The sequence below is a fragment of the Aulonocara sp. 'chitande type north' Nkhata Bay genome, linkage group LG19, assembly GCF_057382095.1.
Source record: "Aulonocara sp. 'chitande type north' Nkhata Bay isolate Kocher_YH1m ecotype deep benthic linkage group LG19, A_spYH_male_GT1.1, whole genome shotgun sequence".
NCBI classification, from domain to species: domain Eukaryota; kingdom Metazoa; phylum Chordata; class Actinopteri; order Cichliformes; family Cichlidae; genus Aulonocara; species Aulonocara sp. 'chitande type north' Nkhata Bay.
The window spans coordinates 12,877,023-12,902,746 of record NC_141362.1 but is presented as its reverse complement, the minus strand read 5'-3'; the positions used below and the strand labels follow the sequence as shown (position 1 = coordinate 12,902,746).

Genomic DNA, 25,724 nt, shown 5'->3' with positions numbered 1-25,724 from the left:
TAAAGTCCCAGTGCCCCGTTTAAACAGACGCCCTCGTTGCGAAAGGAGCGATATTCATACAGTATTTGTGCAGGGCTCATGATGCTCCTCTAACCTTACCACACAGGTCCGAGTCTTTAATCTGCCCCCGTATTTCAGAATTTTTTTTATATGTATATAACAACAAAAACCGGGGTCACAATCACTCCAGACAGTCAAGGCAAAGTGCGCGTTTCAGCTATTCAGTAAGAAAATTAATTTATTCTTTCATTGTTATGGCTCACAGATCAATACATTTATAGAGAAAATATCAGTTAAGTCTGATCTAACAGCAAAGAGTAAACAAACATTTAGATACTCTTCTTGTAGTCAGCTGAATCATTAGAGTTTAACAAAAATAAAAACAATGCAGCTTCTCTTGAGGTCTTATGTGTCATTGCGCCAATGAGGAAGCTGGTGGTTCCCTTTGGTGATTTTAAAAGAGGATTTTTAAGCAACAGTCTGCTCGGGTTGTGTCAGCAAGTGCCGTTAGAAAATCCGGTGGGGTTCATTGACTGCCAGCGCCACAGGTCCTCACCTGCATGGAAAGGAGTGCAAAGAAAAAACACAGAGATCATACGGGAGATGCTACAACGCATTTATTTGACTGTAGAAGAGCAATCATGGAGAAGAATCAGATTTTCCAGCGTGGCTGTCCTTACACATTCTTTCCAGGTCAAATTGAGCCTTCCAGCCCAGCTCCTTCTCAGCTACGCGAGGGTCGGCGTAGCAGGAAGCTACGTCTCCGCCTCTGCGAGGGGCGATCTTATATGGGATCTAAACAGAAAACACATTATGTTAATTACATGGAAAAATAAGGTGATCAGAGGTATTTCCACAGTGCCAGATTGGTCGTGCTTTGCGTCACTTCTAGAAAACAGACTATAAACATGATTCAGCTCTCACAGTAACCATGATGACTCACCTCTTTTCCGGAAGCCTTCTCCATGGCTTTCACCATCTCAAGCACTGAGTAGCCTTTTCCTGTCCCAAGGTTGTAAACCTACAGACACACACACACACACACACACACTAATAAATATCTAAAGCATCTATGTGACAATGGTCGTGATGGAAATTTGCTCCAAGTTGTTATACCTTGCACCCGCAGTCCTCCTTCAGCTTCTTTAGAGCAGCTATGTGTCCCTTTGCCAGATCCACAACATGAATGTAATCTCTCACACCTGCAAAGAGAAAGGAGCCTCGTTTTCATGGTACCGAGTATCTGGCTGCTATTTAAAGTGCTATTTCAAAGCAAGTGCAGTGATTTGCAGTAATTTCGTTACCTGTGCCATCGATCGTGTCGTAGTCATTCCCATATACGCTCAGACACTCTCGTCTCCCAACGGCGACCTAAATTAAGCAATGCAAGCAAATCGGAGTCATGTGATTCATGGAGACAGATGAAAGACTGAAATACAATCACTATGATGAGCACAGCGTGGCATCTGGCAGAGACTTTAGATACCTGGGCAACATATGGCAGCAGGTTGTTAGGGATACCCTGAGGGTCCTCTCCTATCTGACCGGAGCAATGAGCTCCGATTGGATTGAAATAGCGCAGCAGCACAGCATTCCAGTCCTGCCCACAGAGAAGGAATAATGAGACAACTCAGGAGATGGAAGTGTGTGCGTCTGTGAATGTCTTTCTTCTGAGTTTACCTTCTCAGCTTTACAGTGGTCCTTGACCATCTCCTCGATGAAGTACTTGGTCTTCCCGTAGGGGTTAGTGCAGCCTCCCACGGGGTGCTGCTCATCTATGGGGAGGCGCTGGGGGTCTCCATATACTGTGGCGGAGCTGCTGAAGACCAGATTGCGCACTCTGTGAGCCTGCATCACCTGGGGGACGTGCAGATACACATAAACACGGCACATACACACAATCAGTGGCCAGCGAGTCAGCAGTCCACAGCTCAGGGCCGAGGAAAAAAGGCTGATTCTGGCTGTTATGATGAGCTCCACATGCATAACATATCAGAAGGATGCGGTTTTAGAATTTATCAGCTCATTTTCAAATGAACACACGGGTGTGCGCTCAGCAAACACAGAATAAGGTCAGAGCAGGGATTAATAATGAGTGCAGAGCAAAGATTGAAAGTGCAGATCTGAGATCAGTTTACCCAGGAGCTACTGACTGACCTCAAGCAGGTTCATGAAGGCGGTGAGGTTCACTTTGTAGTAGAGTAACGGCTTCTCCACCGACTCGCCCACAGCTTTCAGCCCCGCGAAGTGAATCACAGCACTGAAGGAATGCTGCAGCACACAAACAGAGAAGCACATGTGTGACACAGGCCGGTTTCAGATTTAAGGCATGCAAATACTACAAATGAACTGCTTTTCATGACAGTTTATGCAGGCCAGCAGGGACGTTTTTAAGGAAACAAACAAAGGCTAAAAAAGTTAAATGGTGGTGCATTTATCTTCTTGCTGATTGTTTTATGTGTGTAACAGTAAAGCAGAAACCGGGCTGTTTTTTTTTAGCCAAACAACCCCAAACACACTGACTTTACAAATCAAAGTGTGTACACTGTTGGCACTCTCTAAAACAGTAGCAGATGCAGATGAATAATTAGGAAAAACAAACCAAGTGTAACAACTTTCTGACCTTTTTGAACAGCTTTTCCAAGCCGGGGCGGTCGAGGAGGTCCAGCTCATGAAACTCAATGCTGGTTTTCAGGAGCTTTTCTATCCTGCGTATGCTCTCTGGCACATTCCCTTCTCCTCAATCCAAAACACAATGGATACACACACACACACACATACAGAAACACTAGGTCTAAGTATCACGCTGATTACTTTTCAATTCAATTCAATTTTAATTAATCCAAATCAGTTGCCTGTAAGGTAGACCCTACAGTTTTTTCAGTAATTTTCTCAGTAAAAGCTCTTAATTGGTGAGCTCACCTCGCACAGCGTTACTGAAGTTATCCACCACGATTGGCTGGTAGCCTGCTTCAATGAGCTCCACCACACAGTGACTCCCGATGTAGCCTCCTCCACCTGTGACCAGCACCTTCTCTGCCATTCTTTGGGTCTGATGGATAAAAGATACAATAACATCAAGTCAATCAAAATCCTCTCTCAGTCTGAATGCTGTAGTGGAAGCAAAACTATGCCACCCTGACTGGAGGATGAGGAGATGCTTTATCCTGACACACCTGTTTAAAGCCAAGTGACACACCTGTATTGTCCCACGTCAGCAGGTTCAAGCCTTCACCTGTCCAACCACATGAAACAATTATATTGCTCGAAGAATAACACGTCAGTGACTACTGGCTATTGTTAAGAGCCATCTTATCTTTCGAGAGAGTGATATTCTCTTTCCAACAGGCCACAACTTCCTTGCACTTTGTATGATGAAACTTTATCACTCAGTTCCAGTTATTACTCAGCTTGAAGACATCCTGTTTGTTCCACGGAAGCAATCAGAATATCTCAAGGCTTATACTTTATCTCTCTACAGAACTCCACATATTATAGTTAATTCAAATGGATGAAATATTGGATCAGAGCAACGTTGAAGGCTTTTTGTTTTTAAAAAGAGAAAAAAGTAAAAGCTGCTTCTTCAGGCTAAATAACCGAAACTGATAATATTACTTGAAGAATAAAAACATAACCTAAGTAATAAGTGCTAAAATGACACAACAGTTCACTTTCATTTAGAGTTTCTGTAAAATACTCACCGTTTCTCTTTGAGAGATGAAAAGGCGTTTCCGGTGGAGACTCTTGATAAACGTTGTCGGAAGCAGAAGCAGAAGAGGTGAGTGTTGAAGGTTTATCCGTCAGTTCATTCAGTGAAGTCTTCTAGTTTTTCCTGTAGACATTTCTTTACTTCCTGTAAAACGTGGGGCGGAGTCAAGCGAAAGTTTAACAGACAACTTCCTATACGCCTACTTTCAAAATAAAAGCACAAATGGTAAATTCACTTTAGTTTCAAGAAAGCGAAATCAACTTCTGTAAAACCATATGGGATAAATATAACTGATGGACTTCTTTACAGTCCATCAGTTTAGTTTAGTTTTAGATCTGTCACTTTTTCCTTTACTCCTTAAATTCTGACATCCATTAATGTTACACTGATAAATACTTTAACCCCACTGGCCATCAGATGCTTTATTAGTAGCAGTCTATCCATCCATTCTCATCTGCTAATCTAATTCACCAAAATTTACCTATATACTTACTTTACTAATTGTCTTTGGTCTGTCGGAGGAAGCCAGATAGGATCCAGGTAAGCACAGGAAAAACGTGCGAACTCAAGACAGAGACCCCCAGACTGGATTCAAACCCAGAACCTTCTTATGTGAGGCTAGGAGGCTAGTGACCAGAAGGACAGCTCAGGTTTGGAGTTAAAGTTAGAGGGATGGGGCTGAGACATGTGCAGGAGAGGAACACTGAATATATATTGGATGCAGCAGGAGGAGGAAAACAGGTTCATTGATGGAGAGTGTTGGGGTGACAGAGGAGGACGCTGGAGAAAAGGTGAGGCAGATGATCTGTTGGGGTGACCCCTAAATGTGCAGCCTCTGTGCTCTTTTATAAATGTAATATTAACATTTATTGGGAACATTAAACAAATTTATTTCTTACTTTGAAGCATCAAACGGATTTTAATGACGCATCTTCATTAACTTCACGGATCTCCAATCCTCTTGCCGTGCTACGTGAGCGACGTGACGTGTGAGGTAAGCCACGCCTCTTTGCCATTTACACAAGGAAGCGTTTGTGCAGAGCCTCCACCTCTGTGTACGCACAGAGCCACACTAGATGGCGAAAGGAAAAGTGCCACGTTACCTAAACACCGGACTTACCGGCAGTGCAGCTTCGCAGGAGTAAACACAAACACAGAAGGCTTTTAAACCAGGCCTCATAGCATTTAAATGCCTCATATGATATAGTATTACAACGTATTATTATAGCATGTTTATGGATTTGATTTAAGCAAATGACATTAAGACGTGGTTGAACAAACTGCCCTCCACCCAGTCTCAGCCGCTGCTGGTGACCGAACCCAAATAATTAAGTCACCAGTGTCTTTATGACACAGCAGCCTATGAAACTCAGTTAAGCTACACAGCACATCTCAGTGAACACTTTAAAACATTTTTTGGGAAGCTGAAATCAATTATATTAACCCCTTAATGCCTGTACTGTGAAATAGTTGCCAGAAATCAATTTTCTTGTAAACTGGAGTATTTATTAAACTCTCTGAGAAATTAAAATAAAACCACACTGATTTAGAGAACCCATGCGTCAAATATGGTAGTGTTACAGGGTTAAGACACAAACTGCAGGCTAACATTTCAAATCCCAAAAATAATAGCAGGCTCTGTAAAAATAAACAAACAACAACAACAACAAAAAACGAACACGCAGATGCAAAATGACTTCATGTTTTAGTGAATCTAAACATGATGATTTTCCTCACTGGTCAGATACAGCACCTTGAATGTAAGTTATATCTGTTAAAGTTTCAGTCATAATTCTAAGAGACGTGAATATCATAGCTGACAAAAGTCCTTCAACCTGAAACCTGCAGACTGCACAGAATCTCCCGTAGCTCTTGTAAATCCCAGTTTCCAGTCCTGTCTCACTGGCACACGATGAAAGGCAGCAGAATTGTGAGTAAAGCAAGAAAAAAAAAAGGAAAGAGATACCTGAGAGATGAAGTTTGCTCGCTTCATTCCCTGTAAATTCCATCTCTTTGTTAGGAAGGAATCGAAGCTGATGAAGAAATCTCAAAGGAGGGGCACGAGCATGGCAATATAATTCAGCAATGTTCAATGGTATTATTAAAAAAAACTAAATCAACCATTCAGAAGAGGACAGAGGAGAGGAGACAGAAGGAAACATTTAAAACTCAGAGGAGGAACAACATGTTTGACTGTAAGAGAGCAGAAAAACAGGAATGCAGTCTCTCTTATGAATGTGGTTCATTTTGCAGTTACATTGTCTGGCCTCAGTTGGTTACTTTAGACTTCATTTTTGACTTTGTGCACTGATGTGTGTTAGCAGCAGGCCTCAGCTCTGCTTGTGTCTATGTATGCATGGATGTAATGGTGCACGCTCCCCCAGGCTGCAGACCCAGCACCATATTCGTCTGCAACTGTGGGAGGAGGTGGAGGGTCGCAGGGAGTGCGACGAGCACCTCTGCCCTCCAGTGCCGGACAGCTGCTCTGCAGACTGGGTGCAGGACACTTACAGATGCTATGTGCAAATGTGTAACGTGACCCAGATGGAGCTTAGAAGTTATATGACCACTGTGGAGATTGCCTTGGTTGCCAGATTAAATTACCAAAGAAGGGACACAGGACCAAGCCAGAGCCTTCATGTGCGTGCCAGGAGAAAGTCCCTGTGTGTGGCTCAGATGGGTGGACCCACCCCAGTATTTGCCAGCTGAGAGAGGCTGCCAGCAGCAGTAACACAACCAAAAACCTCAGCAGGAGGGGACCCTGTTATTCCAGTTAATGTACTTCTGTTTTTCATACATCATAGTTTAGGAAAGTTCATATTTTAAAACTGTAAATGCATTATTATCTTGACATGGAGCAGTTTTAGGCGATTAAACACTGGGGTGTTCCTTTCCTTTTACTGCAGTTTGCTGTATCCTTTGAGGTCCCATAAATCTCTCCAGCTATCCAGGGAGTGACATCACCTTTGGCTGCGAGAGCGCAGCCTACCCTCTTCCAGGCTTGAACCGGAGGAGGACCGGGACTGACTTCCTGACAGGAGATGATCCCAACATTTCTGTTCAGGTTTGAGCAGACCTTCAGTTTTTATACACAACTGAGTGTTTCACTAAGAATTTCTGTTAGATTAAACTGTGTCCTGTGCCAGTTTAACACCCCTTCATCCAGAAATCATCTAATCAAGAATACTAAAGAATATTTAAACTGATTTTGCACAATGGAAAACAACAAACACTGGATAATAATCACCAAAATGACTTTGTAAAAGACACCAGACCCTTTATTTCTGGAATACCGAATGATCCATGTGGCTTAAAAGGTAGGTTACAATAAAATACGCTTTTACATTGTTAACTGTTACCTGTTGTTTGACTATCATCTTGTCAAAGTATAATAGTTAACCAGAGAAGTATGAATTTAAACAGGAAAACTTGTGCTATCTCAATTTATCTGCAAAAATATAAAGTATTTAAGCTGCTTCAACCTGCATGCAGTTGTTGCACACTCTGCAAGCTGTTTTTTTTACATCCCGCCTTTACACTGACTTAATGTCATTCATGTTATTTCTGATCTCACAGTCTGTTATTTATGAATCCCCTGTTCTGCGAGGGGTCTGTGTACATTTTGATCCATAGATTTTTGGACAGTGAAACTTTTCCCCCCTAATTTTACTGGTTTACAGAGGCAAAATTACAAAGAATGTGTCATTGTCCTAAAACATGTGGGCCTAACTGTATGTGCACAGGCAGGGATGAGTGCTCTCCCTACCTTAGGTTTTTCAGATATGGATATGGAAGTGTGAAAAGGTCCCAGAAAATAGCCATACCACAAAATATAAATTACTGCAGATGGAGAGAAAGATCTATTTTTACTAAAGAGAGAAAAGCTGGCGTTGAGTCATATGTTCCATCATCCCTCAGTAAAGAGCCTCTGTTTGAAACAAAACTGGACTGAAAGCTGAGATGACACAGTAGCAACAAAATGTGCAGACCTTACTCACATGTGTTGCACCATCATTCACCTGCATTGACTTAAACTGCCAAGACACAAAATTGTCTTAGGGTCTATCAAAATACTTTCCATCCTATTTTCTCCTCCATCTCTTCATTTCTTTATCTTTTTAGTCCCATTTCTGTTCAGCTTGTTCGAGACAGACAGACTCGCTCAGCTGCTGTCGCATCTCCCACAATACTTTCAGAGAAGTGAGTTCTCAGACAACAAGGTCTGTTAACTGTTCTCAGCTGGATGGCAAACCCATTTTAACTACACCATACATATTTTATTTCTATTTTTTTTTTTTAATCTTCTTTGCAAAGATGAAGTCGATGAAAGGCCGTGTAGCCACGAGGAAGAAGAGGAAGAACTCTTTGATCATTTGGAGGAAGGCAGTGATGCTGCACAGCTGGCATCTGCAGATTACCTGCCATTAATTTAAGTCAGTTTAGAGGAGCAGCTGATGAGGAGGCTTCAGGAAAAAATGTCTCAACCAGCACATGGGATCAGCCAAAAAAAGAAATAAAATTAAAAGACATGATGTTTGTCAGTCGTGCTTCATTTGATATGATGAATGACTAATTTGACAATGCCTCTGCATATAGTTGACTTTTTTACAATGATACATTAGAGCACAAGAGTAAATCACTTCTACGTTGTGGAGCTTTTTAAATTTGTCTGATCATATTTTACTGATCTGTAAGGAAAATCTGGGATGTTCTTTCACGGCAGGCAGATACTAGATCCAAGTCCTTCACTATACAGGAGAAGCTTTTGATTTGTCTTCTGGAGGACAGATCCAAATTAGAATCATCAACAGATAGAGAAGTCACCCCTAAAGTAAAGCTTCTATCATTTCCTCCTTCTTTCGCCACTCCACTTTTAAAACGGCGGAGTACATTTGTTCATCAAAAATAAAAAGGAGCGTGAGAGATGGAGGGAGAGAGGGTGTGACCATCCGCGGGGTCTCCGTCTGATTCTCTTCATCTCTCTCCACCTGAGTGCCCGTTAATCCTCCCCTCATCCCCCGACTCCCAGCTGGATACACCGGCTCCTTCTGAATGGCAAGCTGCATTAACGCCGAGGAACTTTCCCCTGCTGTCTGTTAGTAGAAGCTGATTGGAGATTACAGGCCTGCTGCAAAAACACAGCCCTCCATCTCATCTCAAATCACTTTCCACCCCATTTTCTCCTCCATCTCTTCATTTCTTTATCTTCTTAATCCCGGCTCTTCTCCTTTTCAATGTCATCAACTTTTTGCCTGTTACTACAAGTCTGCCCCCATTAACTGTGCTTTCTTGACAGCCGAATGACAAGAAAGATGAGTAAGAGGGAGCGAGGGGAAAAAGCTTCCCCTCCTGAGTGGAGCCAGAATGATGTCATGGGGGCATTTGTCCTCCTGGTGTGGAGGCTTCCCTTCCTCTGCTAATTACCTTGTACAAACTCGAATCTGATATGGCGGATATGAGGCCCAAATACAATTATTGTGGGCTAACAAAGAGATATTGAGATTCAGGGAATGAGGGAGAGACCGCAAGTGAGATAGAAGGAAAGGCACGAGCACGCACGCACACACACAAGCTTGAATACCCTCCCACACACAAACACAACCACTTGTCCTTCCCCTCCATTCCCTCAGATAGGCTAATGTTATTACGGGGGTAATTATCCTCATTAGTGCCAGCAGCTGTAGAGAGCCCATTGCTTGCTGTTCAAACTCCACCCCGAACATTTCTGTCTTCACATCCCTCTTGATAAATCCTAGATCTTATTTAGAGTTTGCATCCATCCTCTGCGTCCTAGTTGCAAAAAACAGACACGATCAGATATTTAAAAACCCGAGGTGCCTCCGTTTCCTAGCCTGTCCGGCCTCTTGTAGCAATGTGCGTTAGTTCAGCTCCACAGGAGGTTTGACAATAATGAAAAACTGTTTGTAGAGCAGTGAGGAAGCTGGTGTGATCACAAATTCAGCAATGTGACATTTGCAGTTTCAGAGTTTAACAGCAGAACAGTAGATGGCACTGTTTAGTCAAATAACCTCCTCAGTGGTTTTCTGTAGATATGCGTCCACATCTAGAAGTAGACGTGGTTTTCTCCTCTTATCTGTCTCGCACTTTTTCATGTTTTTCCATCTTTCTAAATGAGCCTATCCATTAACTCTCGCGGTCCGTTTGATTATTGAAAACTATTGTGCATAGCAGAAAAAAAGAGCTTTTTATGCTGCTTGATGTTTATATGAAAATGATCCTCTTCCTTGATGCTCCGTGTGCATCTTTATACAGATTTTATAAGATCAACAGCTGAAACAGGCAGCTTTATGCACAGCATCCCCCTCACTCTGTGAGATTGGCTTTTGTTTTATTGCCAGAGGCTGGTGTGGACAGTAGGTAACCTGTATACTCCTAAGCCCCACATCAGGCGCTAAATGTCATGCATAGCCTGTTTTTATTGGCTGATATGGCCTGTTGTGCCCTTCTCCTTTTCCTGGAAGCCATTGTTAAAGAGCTAGTTGTTAATGCTGCTGACCAGATGGGCTCCTTCTCCCTGCAGGTCTGACTCAGGGTGTTTACCATGCACTGGGCTGTGGAAAACAGGTGAGACTACTGCTGCATTATCAACCAATCAGAAAGCAGCAGATGTCTAGCCTCTGCCAGTAAACCTTTATTTGGCATTTGGGGCCTCACAGGAGTGGGCTTGATAATAACACTGAATCAAAGTGAAATCTGGTTTATATGTTTTTGTACAAGGCTATTATGTGAAATGGCCACGCAGGGTATAAGTCCTCCCACGAGCCCGAGGTACTCGATATTTCTGCAGCAAGAAATTCGGGTTAAATAAAGAGTCTCTATATCTAATACATCAGATGCTAAACCAACCAGTTCATTTTCATTTTCTAAAGCTCAGACAAAACTTCCAGAAATGTTCCCTCGGCCGCTGTGTGACAAAATGTTTCCAGCATTAGCTGGGCAAACAGTGAACATTCCTTTCCCTTTCCAGTTCAGGCCATCTTGAATTACTGCAATTTGGTATCGTGGCAACAGCAAAGGTAAGGCCGGGTGAGGGATTGTTGAGGAACAGTCTTTTAATGCTTTGAATCAATCTGCCTTAATGGATGACCTGTGTCTGGCATGCATGTATGGATTAGTTTGGCTGGTGCACCTGTCCCTGTTCTGTCAACAGCAGCTCAGGTTACTGGCTACACATTGACCTGGCTGACACAACTTCCTGTGATTGACAATATGCTGGCCTTATTCACTGCTGGCCTCATAATATTAAGGTCACACGTATTTGAGACAATGTTTTTGGATAAAATCTAAATGGACAAAAACAAAAATATATAAATCACGATGGTATGAAGTGCGTCTCGCAGCAAAAAGGTTCTGGGTTTGGCTGGCTACGGCGTTTGTGTTTGGAGTTCCAGCCCTGCGCGACCCTCTAAAAGGGTAAGCGAGAACGGCTAATGGATGTTTGGGTGGATAATAAAAAGTAAACAGCAGATAACCCCCCTCATTATATAAAAATGCAGCCTAACACGTGCAGTGTATTTCCTAGCAAAGCTGGTCTCAGGTTGATTATGGAGTTAAGCTGCCGGAGCGGCCCAGTGAAGCGAGGCTGCGGCTGGGCTTAACATCCATCCTAGAGCAGCTTGTGTCTCACACCAGGCCTGAAGTGGGAGAAAAAAAAAACAGCGGGATGAATATTTTCTGTCTGAACTTTGCTCCTGAGTACTGAGATTTAAAAATGAAATTAAAAAAGAAAAAAGTGAAAGCCATTTCCCTCTGATTTCCAGTCAGATATTGTGTATTATGCATATCTGTCTGGGGTCGGTAATATTTAGAGGAGAACTGGGAAATTGGAGCATCTGACAGGATATCAAATATATCCTCTTCACTCTGGCCATATTTTAGTCTCCTAATCAAGGCAGACACAGTATGTGCCCAGAGTTTCTGAGAGCACAATATTGGAAAAATCCTGATTCAGAATCCAAAAATGAAGAAGCTGTTCATTTCTAAGCATCCAATCAGCTCTATCTTACACTCTTGGTGTTCATATGTCTTGGAGGTAAATCCGGGGTGGTAATGTCACTCATTCTTTCAGTGGGTTAAACCCACTTTTTTAAGCAGCTGGCACGACGCCCCTCATAGGGGCTTATATTTTTTGATGTGGCCTCCCTGCCCCTCTCTATTCACACTGATCGTTGCTGATGATGGATCCCCCTGATGATGAACAATTAGCAGGCAACTGCTACGCTGCCCACAAAGCCGGATGGGTGATAGATGGGTAAAGTGATGGACTCGGGCGGTTGGTTGTCTGCTGGGGAAGAGGGGCTTTGTCCTGGATCTCTGACATCTTCTATCTTGTGATCCACACAACCCCCACCTTGCTTCTACCCACCATAGTTACCCCCACCAGCTGCCTGTGACCCCTCATCATAGCCCTGCCTCTGCTTGCCATGTGCTGGGAGTCAAAGGGTTCCCACCTATCGCTCATCAGAAAGGAACCCCACCATCTCGTGCCCCGTGCACTAAATCACAATCAATCGCTTGGCAGACAGAGATGGATTGGGACATCCGCGACCCTGTACCTTTCAGGGAGGCCCCCGCCCTCCACGGGGCTGCTGTCATGGACTAATAATAGAGGTGATTCTAGTAGGAGTGTGCGGGTCAAGTCTGCTGGCCCTGGAAGGAAGTTATCACAAAGCAATGGAGGGAAATTCTTTTCTCCTTACGAACAAGAGTCACAATGTCAAACAGCATGTCTGACAGAAGGCAGAGAAAGCTTTAACACTAAAAAATGACTTTATTTAAAATCAATCTAAATGTAATTCAGCGCACAGTTATGAGTGATAAATAGTGGGGGGGAAATATGGGGAAGCATTTTACGCTTTTTAAATACCTAAAAGAAAAGAGCGCATTTAATGGCTGTGTATGATAATGTGCGTTTGGCTGGGCCCAGTCGACGACACTCTTACAGCATCCTTTGGAATTCTTGTTTCATTAGCACGAGCATTTCAATAAAAGATACACGGATGCATCCATTTTATGGCATTCCCAGCTTGGACTTGTACACTCTTGCACACCATGTAGTGAACCCAGAACATATTTGTTATTTAAAAGCAACTGGAAGCAACTAAAATGTAGCATGTTGTTGACTGTTGATGCTAAAATTCAGTTGTAGTTCAAGTGAAGGTTTTACCGGAGTTTTAGATGTTTTGATTATAGTGAAAATGACTCAAAATATTTTTTGAATCTGATTTAAATGAACTAGGTGAGTCACAAAGGAACATAACAGAAATGTTTTTGTGCAGAGAAAACCTACACAAGCCATTAATGCATTAGCAAATTAATGCAAACTAGTAAAAATGTCCAGGAGAAAAATTTATTACAGAAGGACAAAAACCAGGCGATAGACTGTATATGAAAGATGGACCTAACTTCTGGGTCAGACAAGTGAAGTAAGTGGCTTAATCTACATTTGTTGTAATCTCCTGTAGTTGCAAAAACAAGTCCTTAGTGTAGAAGCTTACGGAAATTTAAACACTGGCTTCTTTGATGAGCGAACTCAATAAGCACATTCCTGATGACTCTATGGTCCAGTTGGTTCTGGCATGGCGTTGCTTCGGTTAATCATGGAACCCAGTTGTGTCCAAAAGAACCAAAAAGGATGGATGTGCCACTACTGCCGGTCACTAAGATATGAGTCAGCAGATCATAAAAGAAAAGCTAAAATGATGACATGAAAACGGTCACCTGTAGAGTTAAAGAACAGAACTGTGTATTCCACATGGTGACTTTTTCAATATTTTCTTAATTTACTGTCAGAACAGGGCCCAGTTTTACAAAGCAGGGTTTCATCTTATCCAGATAACCTTTCTGGAGCAGGTTATGATACTGACCAATCAATTCTCTGGACCATAGCACCACCATTCCTGGAAGGTCGCTCTGACCTCTGTGTGCTGAGAGGAGAGACTAAAGTTTAGATGAGCTGAGCATCAGTAACACATATAGATGCTTAAACACAACTTTAATCTTTGGTGTATTTGTTTGATGTGTTGGTTGGTTGTCTTTACAACAGATTTGTGATATTACCAGTAAGTGAATCCAGATGATGGAAAGATCATCTGGATTCTGCTAGGAAACAATGAGAGGAGGCTACCTGATTAGCAGACACCCAACATGATTAAAGGCTTACATACAGCATCTCTGTGCCACATACATACATACTAGCCTTTTGCACATTTGATTCATTCCTTTTTGTTTATCGTCATAATCAGAAAGCTGTCCGTCTGCTTCCCCCTCTCTCCTTTCTCAAAGTAATAGTCTTGACATTCTGCCACAGATCATCACGAGCGTTCGAAGAGTTGCCGTCTACTGCTTTGTGATTTACTTGACAACAGACGGAGTGATTGCATCATTCGCACGCGCATCGACAACAAATATCATTCAGACATGTAAAAGTCCCCACAATGCCATAACACGATGATTGGGAGTGAAAGATCTTATTCTGCATTCAGTGCCAAGGACTCGAGGAGGATCATTCACATGTAGATGTGCCCTTCTGGAAGTGCCTCAGCTATACAATTTCCATTTAGATAAGGTGTATACACAAATAAAGAAAGGACATTGGGTTCTTCATTTGATTAACTAATCATAGTCTTTGTAATTCCACTCGGAGACCTTGAAGGGTAGTTCCGGGCTGTGCACCCTGATTAGCCAATGCATGATTGCTGCTGCTATGGCACAAATCAGTTCAAGTAACTCAGCTCCACAGACTGCACAGTTGCAGTGATTAAACAGGCGATTAAGACCTAGAGTTTCTGTCTATTTAATCCCTTTCCCATTGTCTAAATAGATAGCCACAGTGTAGTCCCTGATCAGCAATAACAGAACACCACAAGAATTGGAGTGGGAGGTGATTAGGGTCTTTAAAGCTCCCTCGAGTGTGGATGCAGGTTGTTTGTGATTAGCTTGGACTTATAGGTACATTCTGTTCTTATTTGCTCTTGCCAGACCAGGGAATTCATTATCTCATTCTTAAGCTGGGAGAAAAAAAAATTACATACACAGCCTCGGGACAGATGTGATACCTTTAAGTGAGAATGGAATAATCCATATTTGTAGCACAAGTGAGGAAGGCTCTGATCCTCGGCAGGTTGACAAACCAAACAAAACACTCCTCAACCTCACGACTCAAGCCTCGAAGTGCTTTAACCCTCTTCCCACTTCTCTGCTAGCCCTCTTCGTGCAGTGCAGTGGTGTGTCTGTATGATCTGAAGGCTGTATAGAAACTCTACAGTCCCTCTTCATGACTGATCTCTTTTGATAGAGCTCATTATGCAAACTGCTCCCAACTCCCGCCGCATAATTAGTGCTTAATTAATTTGAGTGAAATCTTTCATCTGTCTGTGTCCGGCCAGCTCCTTCCTTCCATTTACAACATGATATTAATTTCAGGGGGGGGGGGGGGGGGGGGGGGGGGGATGGTAGCCCAGCTGATGAAAAGGCTGATATAATTAATCAAGTACTGTATCTTTTTCCTTCATTTTTTGGAGGAATAATAAGTGTGACGAGCAGAGTCTGATTAACCCTATTATGCTCCCTAATTAGGGTGATCGTTTAATAATCAAGGAAGCAGCAAAATTACAAGAGAATGCAAATTATGCAATCTAATGAAGAGTGTACCAATTCTGTGAATTCTTTGTTTGGAAAATTCCCAAATCAAATGTCAAGAAATGTACATGTGTTAAGGGTGGACTTGATAATTGAGCTCAAAATGTCTCCAAGACTTGTGCATTTGTTAGATTTTGATAAATCTCAGCGGAGAACTGTGAGAGCAGGAGACAAAGATATGTCATGATGACATAGCATTTATTATATTAATGAAAGATAAAGTGGTTTACACATTCATCTAAGGAGCGAAACACGTTTGATTTGGTGTAAAAAATCTGCCAATCACACGTGCAGAGTTACCTGCTGTGACGGCCCCGGTGAATAAAGGAGCGGCTGAAAGTAGGTACATTTTTAAAGTCAACGTGTGGCTGTAATACTCAAAGAAATGTCTGTGAAACAGGCTCACTAAACATAGACCACATGCTGCACTGAAGCCAGTGCACATGTGCCCTAAATCTGTATTTTTTCTGACTGCCAGCAGGGGGCGACTCCTGTTCCTTAAAAAAATATGCATTGTATAGAAATCTATGAGGAAATGACCTTCTCGCTCCCTTAATTTATGACCTTATTAAACGCTTTCCTGTTGAATCGATGATCTCAATCTTTAGCTTTTTACAAGTCTGCATTGGGATTTCCTCAGTTTCATAGATCCACCGCTAAAAACAAAAAATCCAAGATGCTCCAGCATAAAGCTTCAAATCTGACTGGAGACATCACGGTGGCTACGTTCATCTTTTTCTGTAGCCTACAATTTAAGTTGCTAGAGTAAGTGTTTGAAAAGAAAATCAATACCACTCTCGCTGATTTAAGTAAATATGAAGCAGCAGAAAAGCTGAAAGCAAGGGAAACAGCCAAACTCGCGATATCATGTTACAGGCTGTGGTTTTACCCTTATAACACTTATAACAAAAGGATACAAACAAAAGGATAAATGTACTTAAAAGGAGAGCGCTGTGCTTTACTAAGACAAGCCAGACATTTCCATTAGAAATGCAAAGATTTGGCCAATCGTTGTGTGGGACATGAGCAAATACATGAATTTCCAAAAAGTATTATGTATAATTTTAATTTTAAAAACCAATCAAAGCACGCACAGTGGAAAAATGGGTGTTTTATTGGCGCACTGAGAGCAGGATTTACACATTAAGTGTTTTACATCCTCAGTGCTCTACGAGACAGCTGCTGCTGTAAACTCCAGGGGAGAAGTTCAGCACCACGGAGAGCAGCCAGTCTTCTCTTGAGTGATGACACCAGGTGGACAATCGCATTTAGAGCCATTGTTTAAAACCTAACTTTGTAAATAATTCAGGAAGCAGGCAGTTATGTTTTTAACAGAGATTTTCACACGGCCCTAATGCATCTTTAGATGAATGGATGATAATCAATAGATAACGGATATGGCCCATTAGGTCTGCCAGAGTCCATCTTTCATGCTCGTAGATGATACAGCTGCTGTCTACACTTTCATCAAGATAATGGCAACCTCATATATGGAGTCTATGAGGAATGGCCTTGGTTTCATTTCTCTTATAGAGTCATTATCAATATAATCTTCAGGGAGCCAGTGAGTTAGAGAGGATGAGCCTTTTTTTGTTGTCTACTTGTGTAATGTATTGACTACTAAGCTAAATGCCTGTCAGTGAGATCCTTTATACGCTGGCTGCTCTCGCTGCCGTGTGCGTACCTCCTCCACTTCTTTGTATCTGTGAGGTGCGTGAGTGCGTGTGCGTCTACATGAATGTACCTCAATTTGCTCCTCTTTACCCCCATAGTGCAGCTGTGCCTCAGAGAACTCTTGTAGAGTAATTGAATGAGCTGGGGCAGGGGTGGGGGGGGACCTGTGGCAGTGAATGTGGTGCCCGCTGGCCTTATTATCTGTAATACGGCAGTCGCTCTGCCTGGGCTTTCTCATCCACTCATGAATACTGAAATGAATGTGATGGACGTCAGAGGTGAACGCAGAGGGGAGAAACGGGCTAGAGCCTGTTTTAATCAGCTCCCAGATAGAACAATCACTTTATCCACCTCCACCGCTCAGAGGTGAATTAGTGTTTAACATTCCAGGGCATGCTTTCTGACAGGGGACTCCACCCCAAACAACCAATGGACTGCAGAGATTATTGAGAGACACTCTGATGTTTTTGATGAGTAAATTAGAGCTAAACATGCCCCTGGGACTCCAGCAACTGATGCCTGATATGCAGAAAGACCTCCTTTTAATAACAGCCTCTTTACAAGGGGGGAAAAATCTGGTGTTGTCCCTTTGAAGCCTTTGTTCACATGTCTGATCATACGATGTTTGATATAAACACTAAAAGCATTCGTGGCGTTCTCGTTTATTCGCCTTGGATGTCATCATAATCCCCCTCTAAAGATGCACTGCGGCTATATTCCAAAAAGACTGTTTTGCCAGCTAGATCCACAGAACCTTTTTAGCAATGTCATTAAAGCCAGAAAACATCTGTCTGTGCTGTCATAAAGTCATCAGCATCACCGTCAAACGTACAGATGGCATCAGGGACATTCCCAGTCAGGTCCACCAGGTCCATTAGTCTTAAGCTCGGAGCTATACCACTTTATGGGCTTTTCACAGTAACCTGGTCTCATGGGCATCCATCCAAAGTACACTTTAAAGTCTAGACAGTGACCTCCGTGCTGCACTCCTTGCTAAACAGCCAATTTCCCCATTGATCCTCTGGCTCTACTGTCTGACTTCTTTTCCACAAACCTTTTACTATTGTTGCTCTTTACAGGAGCAGTTTGACTCCTGCCTCACAGGAACTTGTTGAATTCCCACACATCGCCTACAGATGGTTTTCCAGGTCACACGGGACGCAAATTGTGAAAACAGCCACAATGATCTCTGGTCAGAGAGCAGGAAACTAAGGTGTTAGCTCGCATTAGAGATGTGACCTTCAAACAAAGTACTTCAAGCACTAAAATCCTTCAGTTTACAGTCAGTATCTGGAAACTGGAATACAAAAGGTGTTTTAGAACTGCAGTTATTTTTAAAAATACATTTATTTTCCCCACAGTGAGGGAAAACGCACGGACTAACTTAGAGCTGGAGACAACAAAAGCAATAACACATTTCATCCGTTGGCTTGTTTCAAACACTCGAGGTCATCTTACACAACGCTAAACAACAAGAACACTATTAAAAGATAAAAATAACTGAGAAAGTAACACATAACAGGATGATTACAGCTGATATGCAAATGAAAACAGGCAGGTTTTGAGCTGAGATTTGAACTGTGACAAAGAGTCGAGCTGGCGAAGGTGTAGAGGTGATGAGTTGCAACACAGCTGAAAGCTCGGGCACCCGTGGTGTTAGGTTTGAAGTGAGGAGCAGTCAGAACAGCAGCTGAAACTGGGAAGGGGCGTAAGGGTGAAGGTCTGAAAAATATGAGAATGCCAAGTCGCTGAGAGCTTTGAAGGTATTGAATAAGTCGAGGAATATGGAGCCGGTGAAGCCAGATGACTGGACAAGAGGGAAGTAAAACACTGTTTCCCTTGATAAAAATTGTGTCTGTGTGTTTTGAACAAGGATATTAAAAAAAAAACAAAAAAAACCCCAATGGCTTCATTAGGCTCTTTTGTTCTGCTGCATCTCTGTTCTATTGCTGGTCTCTGCCTGCTCTCAGCGTTGGGGACAAAGGCTGTAGCCGAGGCTGTGCTGTGTCCACAGCCAGTCTGATTAAATCTGGATCCCTCGCTGGCTCTCTCCATGGTGCTGAAAAAGCCCTCTATCAGATTACAACCAGCCAGAATAGGAGCTCAGCTAATCCATTACAATAATTGATTGACAGTGCATTGAATGTAGCCCTGTAGTGAGCACCAATTACAGTCACGTCCTATTGCACTTTCAAATTGGCTTTGATTGGCACAGCACATGGAGGCAATCATTCATCAGGGATGTACAGGAGGTCTCTGTACAGCTACAGCGAGAATAAGTGTAATCCAATCTGTGTGACATGACCAAACGGCTCCAAAGCTCCGTCTGTAATCACGAGTAATGCTGAACACAAACTATGTGTTGATGCCTTTTAAAAGACCATAAGGTTCTGATGACTGGAGGTAAACTCTGCCTTTGTCACCGAGTTTAACCCTTCATCCTGTAGGTGGTGCAATGAAGTAAGAGCTGAGCTCTGAAGCCAGAATCTCAGAAATGGACCAGTATTCAAATCAGGCTTCTGGTGATGCAGTTAAGCCATAAACTAACAGGCCTACAAAGGTTTAGCAGTCATTGTAAGAGCTTATTTGCAAAAGGATGGACAAAAAACAAAACAAAGCGTGCCTTTAGCAAAGAAATGTGATTTAACCTCAATGAAAAAAAACATCTAAAATGTACTTATTGATATTTTACACGTTTACCGATATTATATTTCAACATAAACATCATAACCTGTAAGAAAGAGGCAAACTCGAGCAATATTTGGACTCCTATAGCATGCCATAAGGTTAAAAGGATGGTGTTGGGCCTGCGTTAAAGCAGCTGCAGCTGTATGCTAATTAGGCGCCTATGCTTCCCGTCCGCGCAGGGCAGCACGCGCCACTGAGCAAACACGCGCATGCGTCGGTACGGCCAAGGCCAACACACCGGCCCACGCGCCCCACAGAAATTATCTCGGGGGAAAGAGGAACTCGTTAAAATGCCATCAAAGCTTGTAGTCCCAACAAACCACGACTAATAGACGCGCAGACTGAAAGAACAACAGTTCAACAACAGAGCGGCGGAGGAGAGCGTGATGCAGCAGGGACAGAAATCAGATTTTAGAGAGGTTTCTCATTTAGAGAAAATCTGTAATTACCTCTGGGCCAGTCGATGAAACCCGTGAAAATAAAACAACATACAAAAAACCCAACAAAACCCCCCAGCTACGATTAGATGAACGACACGTTTAAACGTGATTCTCAGAGAAACTTCAAAATCGTGGTCAAACTTTGTCACTTACTGAAATAATTTAAAGGTTTCCCGCAGTTTTAAGTCTGCCTCGTGGGCATTTCAGACTTTATTACATTATTATTCAGCTAATCTATCATTTAACCATTTCCAACAAACATAACGGTGTGTTTTCAGGCAGGTGAGGAGGCACCGGGGCACAGAGGCCTATTGAAAGCAAGGCACAGGCCTGCGGCTCGGCTCCGATTGTGCAATTATTTGACTTGGTCATACTGCAGCTTTATGCAAATGAGGGGAACAATGTCCGATGATGGAGATTAATTCCTCCCTGGTCTGCTGACTGAAAGGGAAAAAGAATGCACATTCTGCCAAGTGGCGCACTGCCGCATACATTTAGCCATTATGGCGAAAAAAAAGAAGACTTGCACACAAAATATGAGAGACTCACAGAGCGCTGACGGGGAAGAGAAATAGACAACAGTGCGGTCTGTCTTTGTTAGATGGAGACGTGCTGCGAAATGAGTCAGTTTAACGCAAGCTGAGTTTTGCTTTGAGACATTTGAAAGTAAATCAAACCGTTCAGTTTGTTCAAAACGTGGATTCGACACAATCCAAACTTAGATTAGCTTCTTCCAGCAGAATTGTACTCAACTTCTAACATCCCGAAAACACTTTTGGGCTATCCAGCAGCTACATCAGCCACATTTTAGCTCTGAATATCTGGGCAGCATTTCTCCCCAACACGAAATTCGGTTTCGGCCTTCTTTGTCTGGAGCACTGATTCCGCCCAGCACGCGTCTAGCTGTGGGCCAGATTGGCCGTGAGTCCCGTTTCACAGTTAAGAGGTCAATTTGCCTTTCAAACCGAAAAAAGAGAGACAGGATATCCAAGCACGGGCAGACGTAGCCATTGTGCACAAAGACCAGAGGGCCTTCTTATTACTTATGTATGCAGCGAGATGACTGATTTATATGTCGAGTTAAACTACCGAGACAGACACGTGCCCTAAAATAAAGAAACACTCCCTCTGTAGTGTTTATTCAAGACCAAAATAAAGGTCTTTAAAAAGTGTCTTTAGTTCACTGATGTGCCCGCGGAACGCGCGTAAAGGTCACGCGTAAACGAGTCAAGTGCGTGGATAGAAAAAATGTTTAGTCTTAAAACAAACTGGATGACTGTGCACTGCAAACACAGTTTTACAGCCGTGTGTGAGGCGAGCCGCCTCTCTGACCAACACCACAGCGGACACGTGAAGAAACACACCTTTGGGTTTCTGTTTAACCAAGCTTGTCTCACCCAGTTTTAATTCGAAATTGTGATAATTGTGGCGGTGACGGACATTTCCTTTTGGCAACTCCGGGACCCCCGGAGGAGAACCACAAAGCAGTGGCACGTGTGCATTTGTGTAGGGGCCCATCAGACCGTAAAAAGAGGAGGGTCCCGGCGTGTGCCTCTGTCGGGGAGGGGCAGAGCGCACACATTAATGTAATAAACCGCCAGTACATCTGCTAAGCTATCTGCACATCCTCCAACGAAATCCAGCAAACCCAGGATCTGAGCCCTCCCACAATAAAACCCACTGGGATCTTGGTTTCATCCGATTGGTCGGGGATGCTGCAACAGGGGGGGCGAGAACAATAGCATCATTCCGGCATAAAAAGAGTGGAGCTATGCCTTGGAGACGAAAACATTTCAGCAACAGAGGGATCGATATACTGGGGAAATCAAGTCCCATAAGCCTCTAGTGTTGCCATATTTTTCAAACCTGGATACTCCAGATTTTACCCACCTCCCCGAAGTGCCTTTTCGCCGTTCCTCGCCAAGATGCCCAAAGGATTCCTGGTAAAAAGAAACAAGAAATCTGCACATGTTTCCTACAGGACTCGGTCAGACGATGATGACCTCCAGGAGCCACCCACCCCAGCTGCCTTGCCGAGTCACACGGACCCATCCCCGCCGATTTCAGTGGCGTCCAGTCCGGACCGCGCCTCCGCATCGCCGGATTTCACCGCAGCTGACGCGTCGGTGCCAAGAATGGAGAAGCCGGCACAGTTCGGCAACCCAGAAGCCGTGTGCCAAGCCCTCTACAGCCCCACCCGGCCCATCAGCAAGGAGCACGACAGGGGATATTTCGAGCGAAGTTTCAATCTGGGCTCGCCTATTTCTGCCGAGTCATTCCCAACACCCGCCTCCCTCTCCGGTCTGGATCACCTCCTGTACGCCCCGGTCGACCTGAAAATCGGCACCAGCAACAGCAGCCGCAGCGGCACCAGCACCACCAGCAGCAGCAGCCTCCCGGGACCAAGCAACCGGGTCGGCACCAAAAGACCCGCAACTGATGGAACGGAGCGCAAATCTAAAGCCGCATCCAAAAAACCCAAAGCCATTAGAAAACTCAACTTTGAAGATGAGGTGACGACTTCTCCGGTGCTTGGTCTCAAAATCAAAGAGGGTCCGGTGGAGATGAAGCCGCGGGCTCAGTCCTCCGCAGGAAACAAACCTCTGGGGGAGTTCGTGTGCCAGCTGTGCAAGGAGGCGTACGCGGATCCGTTCTCCCTGGCTCAGCACAAGTGCTCCCGCATAGTCAGGGTCGAGTACCGGTGTCCTGAGTGCGATAAGATGTTCAGCTGCCCGGCAAACCTCGCCTCTCACCGCCGCTGGCACAAACCTCGGACCACCGGCGCGCCCGCCATGCCACCCGCGCAGGGCATCAAACCTGAAATGGCCAAAATGCCACCACTAGGTGTCAAGTCAGTCTCCGACGAAGCCAAAGACATGAGTGACAGAGACACCCCGAGTCCAGGTCTGTCCGAATCGGGTTCTGAAGATGGCTGCTATGACTGCCAGTTCTGCGGGAAGAGGTTTAAGCGGCAGGCGTGCCTAAGGAAACACATCATGGGACACCAGGCCCTGCAAAAGAAAGTGCTGGAGGAGCGCGGGTTTCAAACCAGCGACCGCCCGGCAGAGCAGGCTCCGGAGTCAAACACCTCATCAGCGTCATCATCCTCATCCTCAGCGGAAGCCTCAAACCAAAGCCCCCTCAATCTGAGCCCGGTGGACTGCCTGCTGTGCCCGGTGTGCCGGGAGAGCTTCACCAGCAGGGCCGGCCAGGAGAGACACCTGCGCCTCATGCACTCCTCCCAGATTTACCCGTGCAAATACTGCCCCGCCACCCTCTACAGCTCGCCGGGGCTCACCAGGCACATAAACAAGTGCCACCCCTCGGAGAACAGGCAGGTGATCCTGCTCCAAATGCCGGTGCGCCCCGCCTGCTAAAGACAACACAGAACTCGTGCCTTTGATGGGGGGAAATTAAAAATAATAATTAAGAAGCGGATAGAAAAGTGGCTTAGGGGGTTAAAAAAGAAAAACGAAAACACAAAGGGTTTGTGCTCACTGCCATAACTTTAGGCCAATGAAAGGCAGGGCGGTTTAATGTTTAAGTGGTGTCTTTTCCATGCCAATCAGTGATTGTTGAATGCTTCTCTCTATATTTGAATTACATATAGGCCTATTTTGAGATGTTCTTTCTCAAATTAGTTTATCAAGATAAAAAAAAAAAACAAACGAATACAAAGCGTTAGTTTGACTGTTAAAGGGTATTTTTCTAGGACAGCACATGTTCAATGATAGCTTCTAGACCTAAGAAATGTCTTAAATTTCTCAGAAATCCTTTTCCCCATCAAAGCCTGTTGACTTCACCGGCCGTGATTGCTCTATCACTGTAGCTTTACGCTAGTTTGTGAATGACAGAACTTACTTTGTGTTGATGGAGAAAAAAAAAAAAAAAAGGAGTGACTGAGGAATTCCCTGTTTAGTAGAACCACAAATGCCTTTAGTATACAAATAAGCCTAGTCCGAAATAGCCTACGTACACATCCAAATCCCGCTGTATAACTGCCTTAAAAAAGTCAACATAGATTGTTTTAATTTGAATGCTGGCACATATTTTATTATTATTCTTGAAAATTGTTGCAATATTTGTCATCATATGTTTATTTATTTATTTATTCTAATTATTTTATGTAACTTATTGTTGTGTTTGTCGTGATTTTTTCCTGTGAATCGTTCTGGCAGTTTACATGTCGTATAGCCAAATCTTTTGTGTTTTTTTGTTTTGTTTCTTTTTGTCAAATTTATGAGTTGTGATAAATGTCGTGGGTCGGGTTTTAATCTTCAATCTCCACAGCTCTTGTAAAAAAAATAAAAAATAAAAAAATAAAAAAAGAGGAAAAAACGTAAAGCTCTTACCTTAGATGCAATCTTTTTTAAGGACAAGTTATTTTTCTTAAATGTTGGCTTTTATAGCGCTTTGATTGTATGTGTATATCGTTGTTGTCTATCGAAATAAAATATTTTCCAAAGGACACGTGGTCTCAAGACGCTTTTCACACAGACAGGAAGCCGCACACGACACCATGAACTTTATGTCCAAACAAAACTCCTCGTGCTACAATAATTATTACTAAATCACAATGAGCTCGTGGCTCGTTCTGGTTTTGCTCCTTTTGGAAAAGCCGAGAAGAAATGCCAAATTGCCCACGTGCATCAATCGTTTTCTTAATTTCAACCCGCAAACTGCGCAGTGCGCACAGGAACACGCACCAAAATAAATCCCGCTCCGTTCCTCCACACATATTTTAAACTCTATTCGACTAAAATGTTCTACAGGAGGCATCGTGGGCACTTTTTGTCCCATTTTTTATGCCTGATCAGCTGATTTGAAGTTGATTCTGACAGCAGCCTTCTGAAGTACAGGAGCGAGATGACAAATTGTTCAACTTTGACAGAGTGAAATTAAACCAAGTCACCTTTCAAAACCTGTAAAGGTTCCTCTTCAACACCTCTCCCACACATGGTGACACTCCAAAACGATACCAATCTATTTAGTCGTCTTTAACAGGGAGAAAGTCCAACTCCCTTGGCTAAACCCCCCTGTGCCTTCGACATCAGACTTATTCTGCGTAAATCATCGCTGCGGTGGCTCCATAGACGCCGTTTCGCTGCCTCAGTGAAGCACTTAAGGCCTAATCATAAATTCACCCTCTTAATACCACGTCAGGACATGACAGCAGGACAAAGAGGTGGTGGATCAGAGCTCACCTCTGCAGCAGTAAAACATTTGTCTGCTTTGGAAAACTCACACAACTCGATTTCTTTTCCTGCTTCGGTTGTTTTCAAATGATTTAGGACACATCAGGGCACAACCGGCTTCAAAGCTGACCTCCAGAATCCATAAAGCATTAAGTTGGTGGTAATTTAGCAAAAGACACATATAGCTGACCTCACAGGCCGATCAGTGATGACAAAAAAGGTGGTCAACTGAAAGACTAATGTAGTGTAAAAAAAAAAAAAAATATATATATATATACACCCACACACACACACACATTTAAAAACATCACCTCTTCACTAACTTGAACTCCTCACAGTCTCTTCCTGCTTCTGCAG

General features: G+C 43.5%; 2 protein-coding genes across 6 annotated transcripts; one reads left to right on the top strand and one right to left on the bottom strand.

Moving 5' to 3' along the window:
• Nucleotides 1-211: 211 nt before the first annotated feature.
• On the bottom strand, nucleotides 212-24,540 carry gale (UDP-galactose-4-epimerase). 5 transcript variants are annotated; one of them, XM_086274852.1, is made up of 13 exons: nucleotides 4,203-4,549; nucleotides 3,702-3,853; nucleotides 3,177-3,235; nucleotides 2,923-3,052; nucleotides 2,624-2,739; nucleotides 2,158-2,271; nucleotides 1,681-1,857; nucleotides 1,487-1,600; nucleotides 1,305-1,371; nucleotides 1,117-1,202; nucleotides 944-1,021; nucleotides 681-795; nucleotides 212-556 (listed from the first exon to the last, which is right to left on the bottom strand). In XM_086274852.1, exons 4-13 carry the CDS (start codon nucleotides 3,041-3,043, stop codon nucleotides 495-497), a joined length of 1,050 nt encoding a protein of 349 aa, XP_086130978.1. In that variant the 5' UTR covers nucleotides 3,044-3,052; nucleotides 3,177-3,235; nucleotides 3,702-3,853; nucleotides 4,203-4,549; the 3' UTR covers nucleotides 212-494. The 5 variants fall into 5 exon arrangements, with proteins under 5 accessions (XP_086130978.1, XP_086130976.1, XP_086130975.1 ...); XM_086274850.1 differs by lacking the exons at nucleotides 3,177-3,235; nucleotides 4,203-4,549 and adding an exon at nucleotides 24,525-24,540; XM_086274849.1 differs by lacking the exon at nucleotides 3,177-3,235 and having other exon boundaries at nucleotides 4,203-4,525.
• On the top strand, nucleotides 21,886-24,740 carry insm1b (insulinoma-associated 1b). Its single transcript, XM_086274848.1, has one exon. The coding sequence runs from the start codon at nucleotides 22,098-22,100 to the stop codon at nucleotides 23,547-23,549; it is 1,452 nt and encodes a 483-aa protein (XP_086130974.1). The 5' UTR covers nucleotides 21,886-22,097; the 3' UTR covers nucleotides 23,550-24,740.
• The last annotated feature ends 984 nt before the right edge of the window (nucleotides 24,741-25,724 follow it).

Bases quoted from the DNA above. Each gene is read 5' to 3' on its own strand.
- gale (XM_086274850.1), bottom strand. From the start codon at position 3,043: ATGGCAGAGAAGGTGCTGGTCACAGGTGGAGGAGGCTACATCGGGAGT. The intron at 2,272-2,623 runs GTCAGAAAGTTG...TGTGTGCTGCAG, and splicing joins TGGAAAAGCTGTTCAAAAAG to CATTCCTTCAGTGCTGTGAT. The intron at 1,022-1,116 runs GTATAACAACTT...GTGTGTCTGTAG, and splicing joins AGGAGGACTGCGGGTGCAAG to GTTTACAACCTTGGGACAGG.
- insm1b (XM_086274848.1), top strand. From the start codon at position 22,098: ATGCCCAAAGGATTCCTGGTAAAAAGAAACAAGAAATCTGCACATGTT.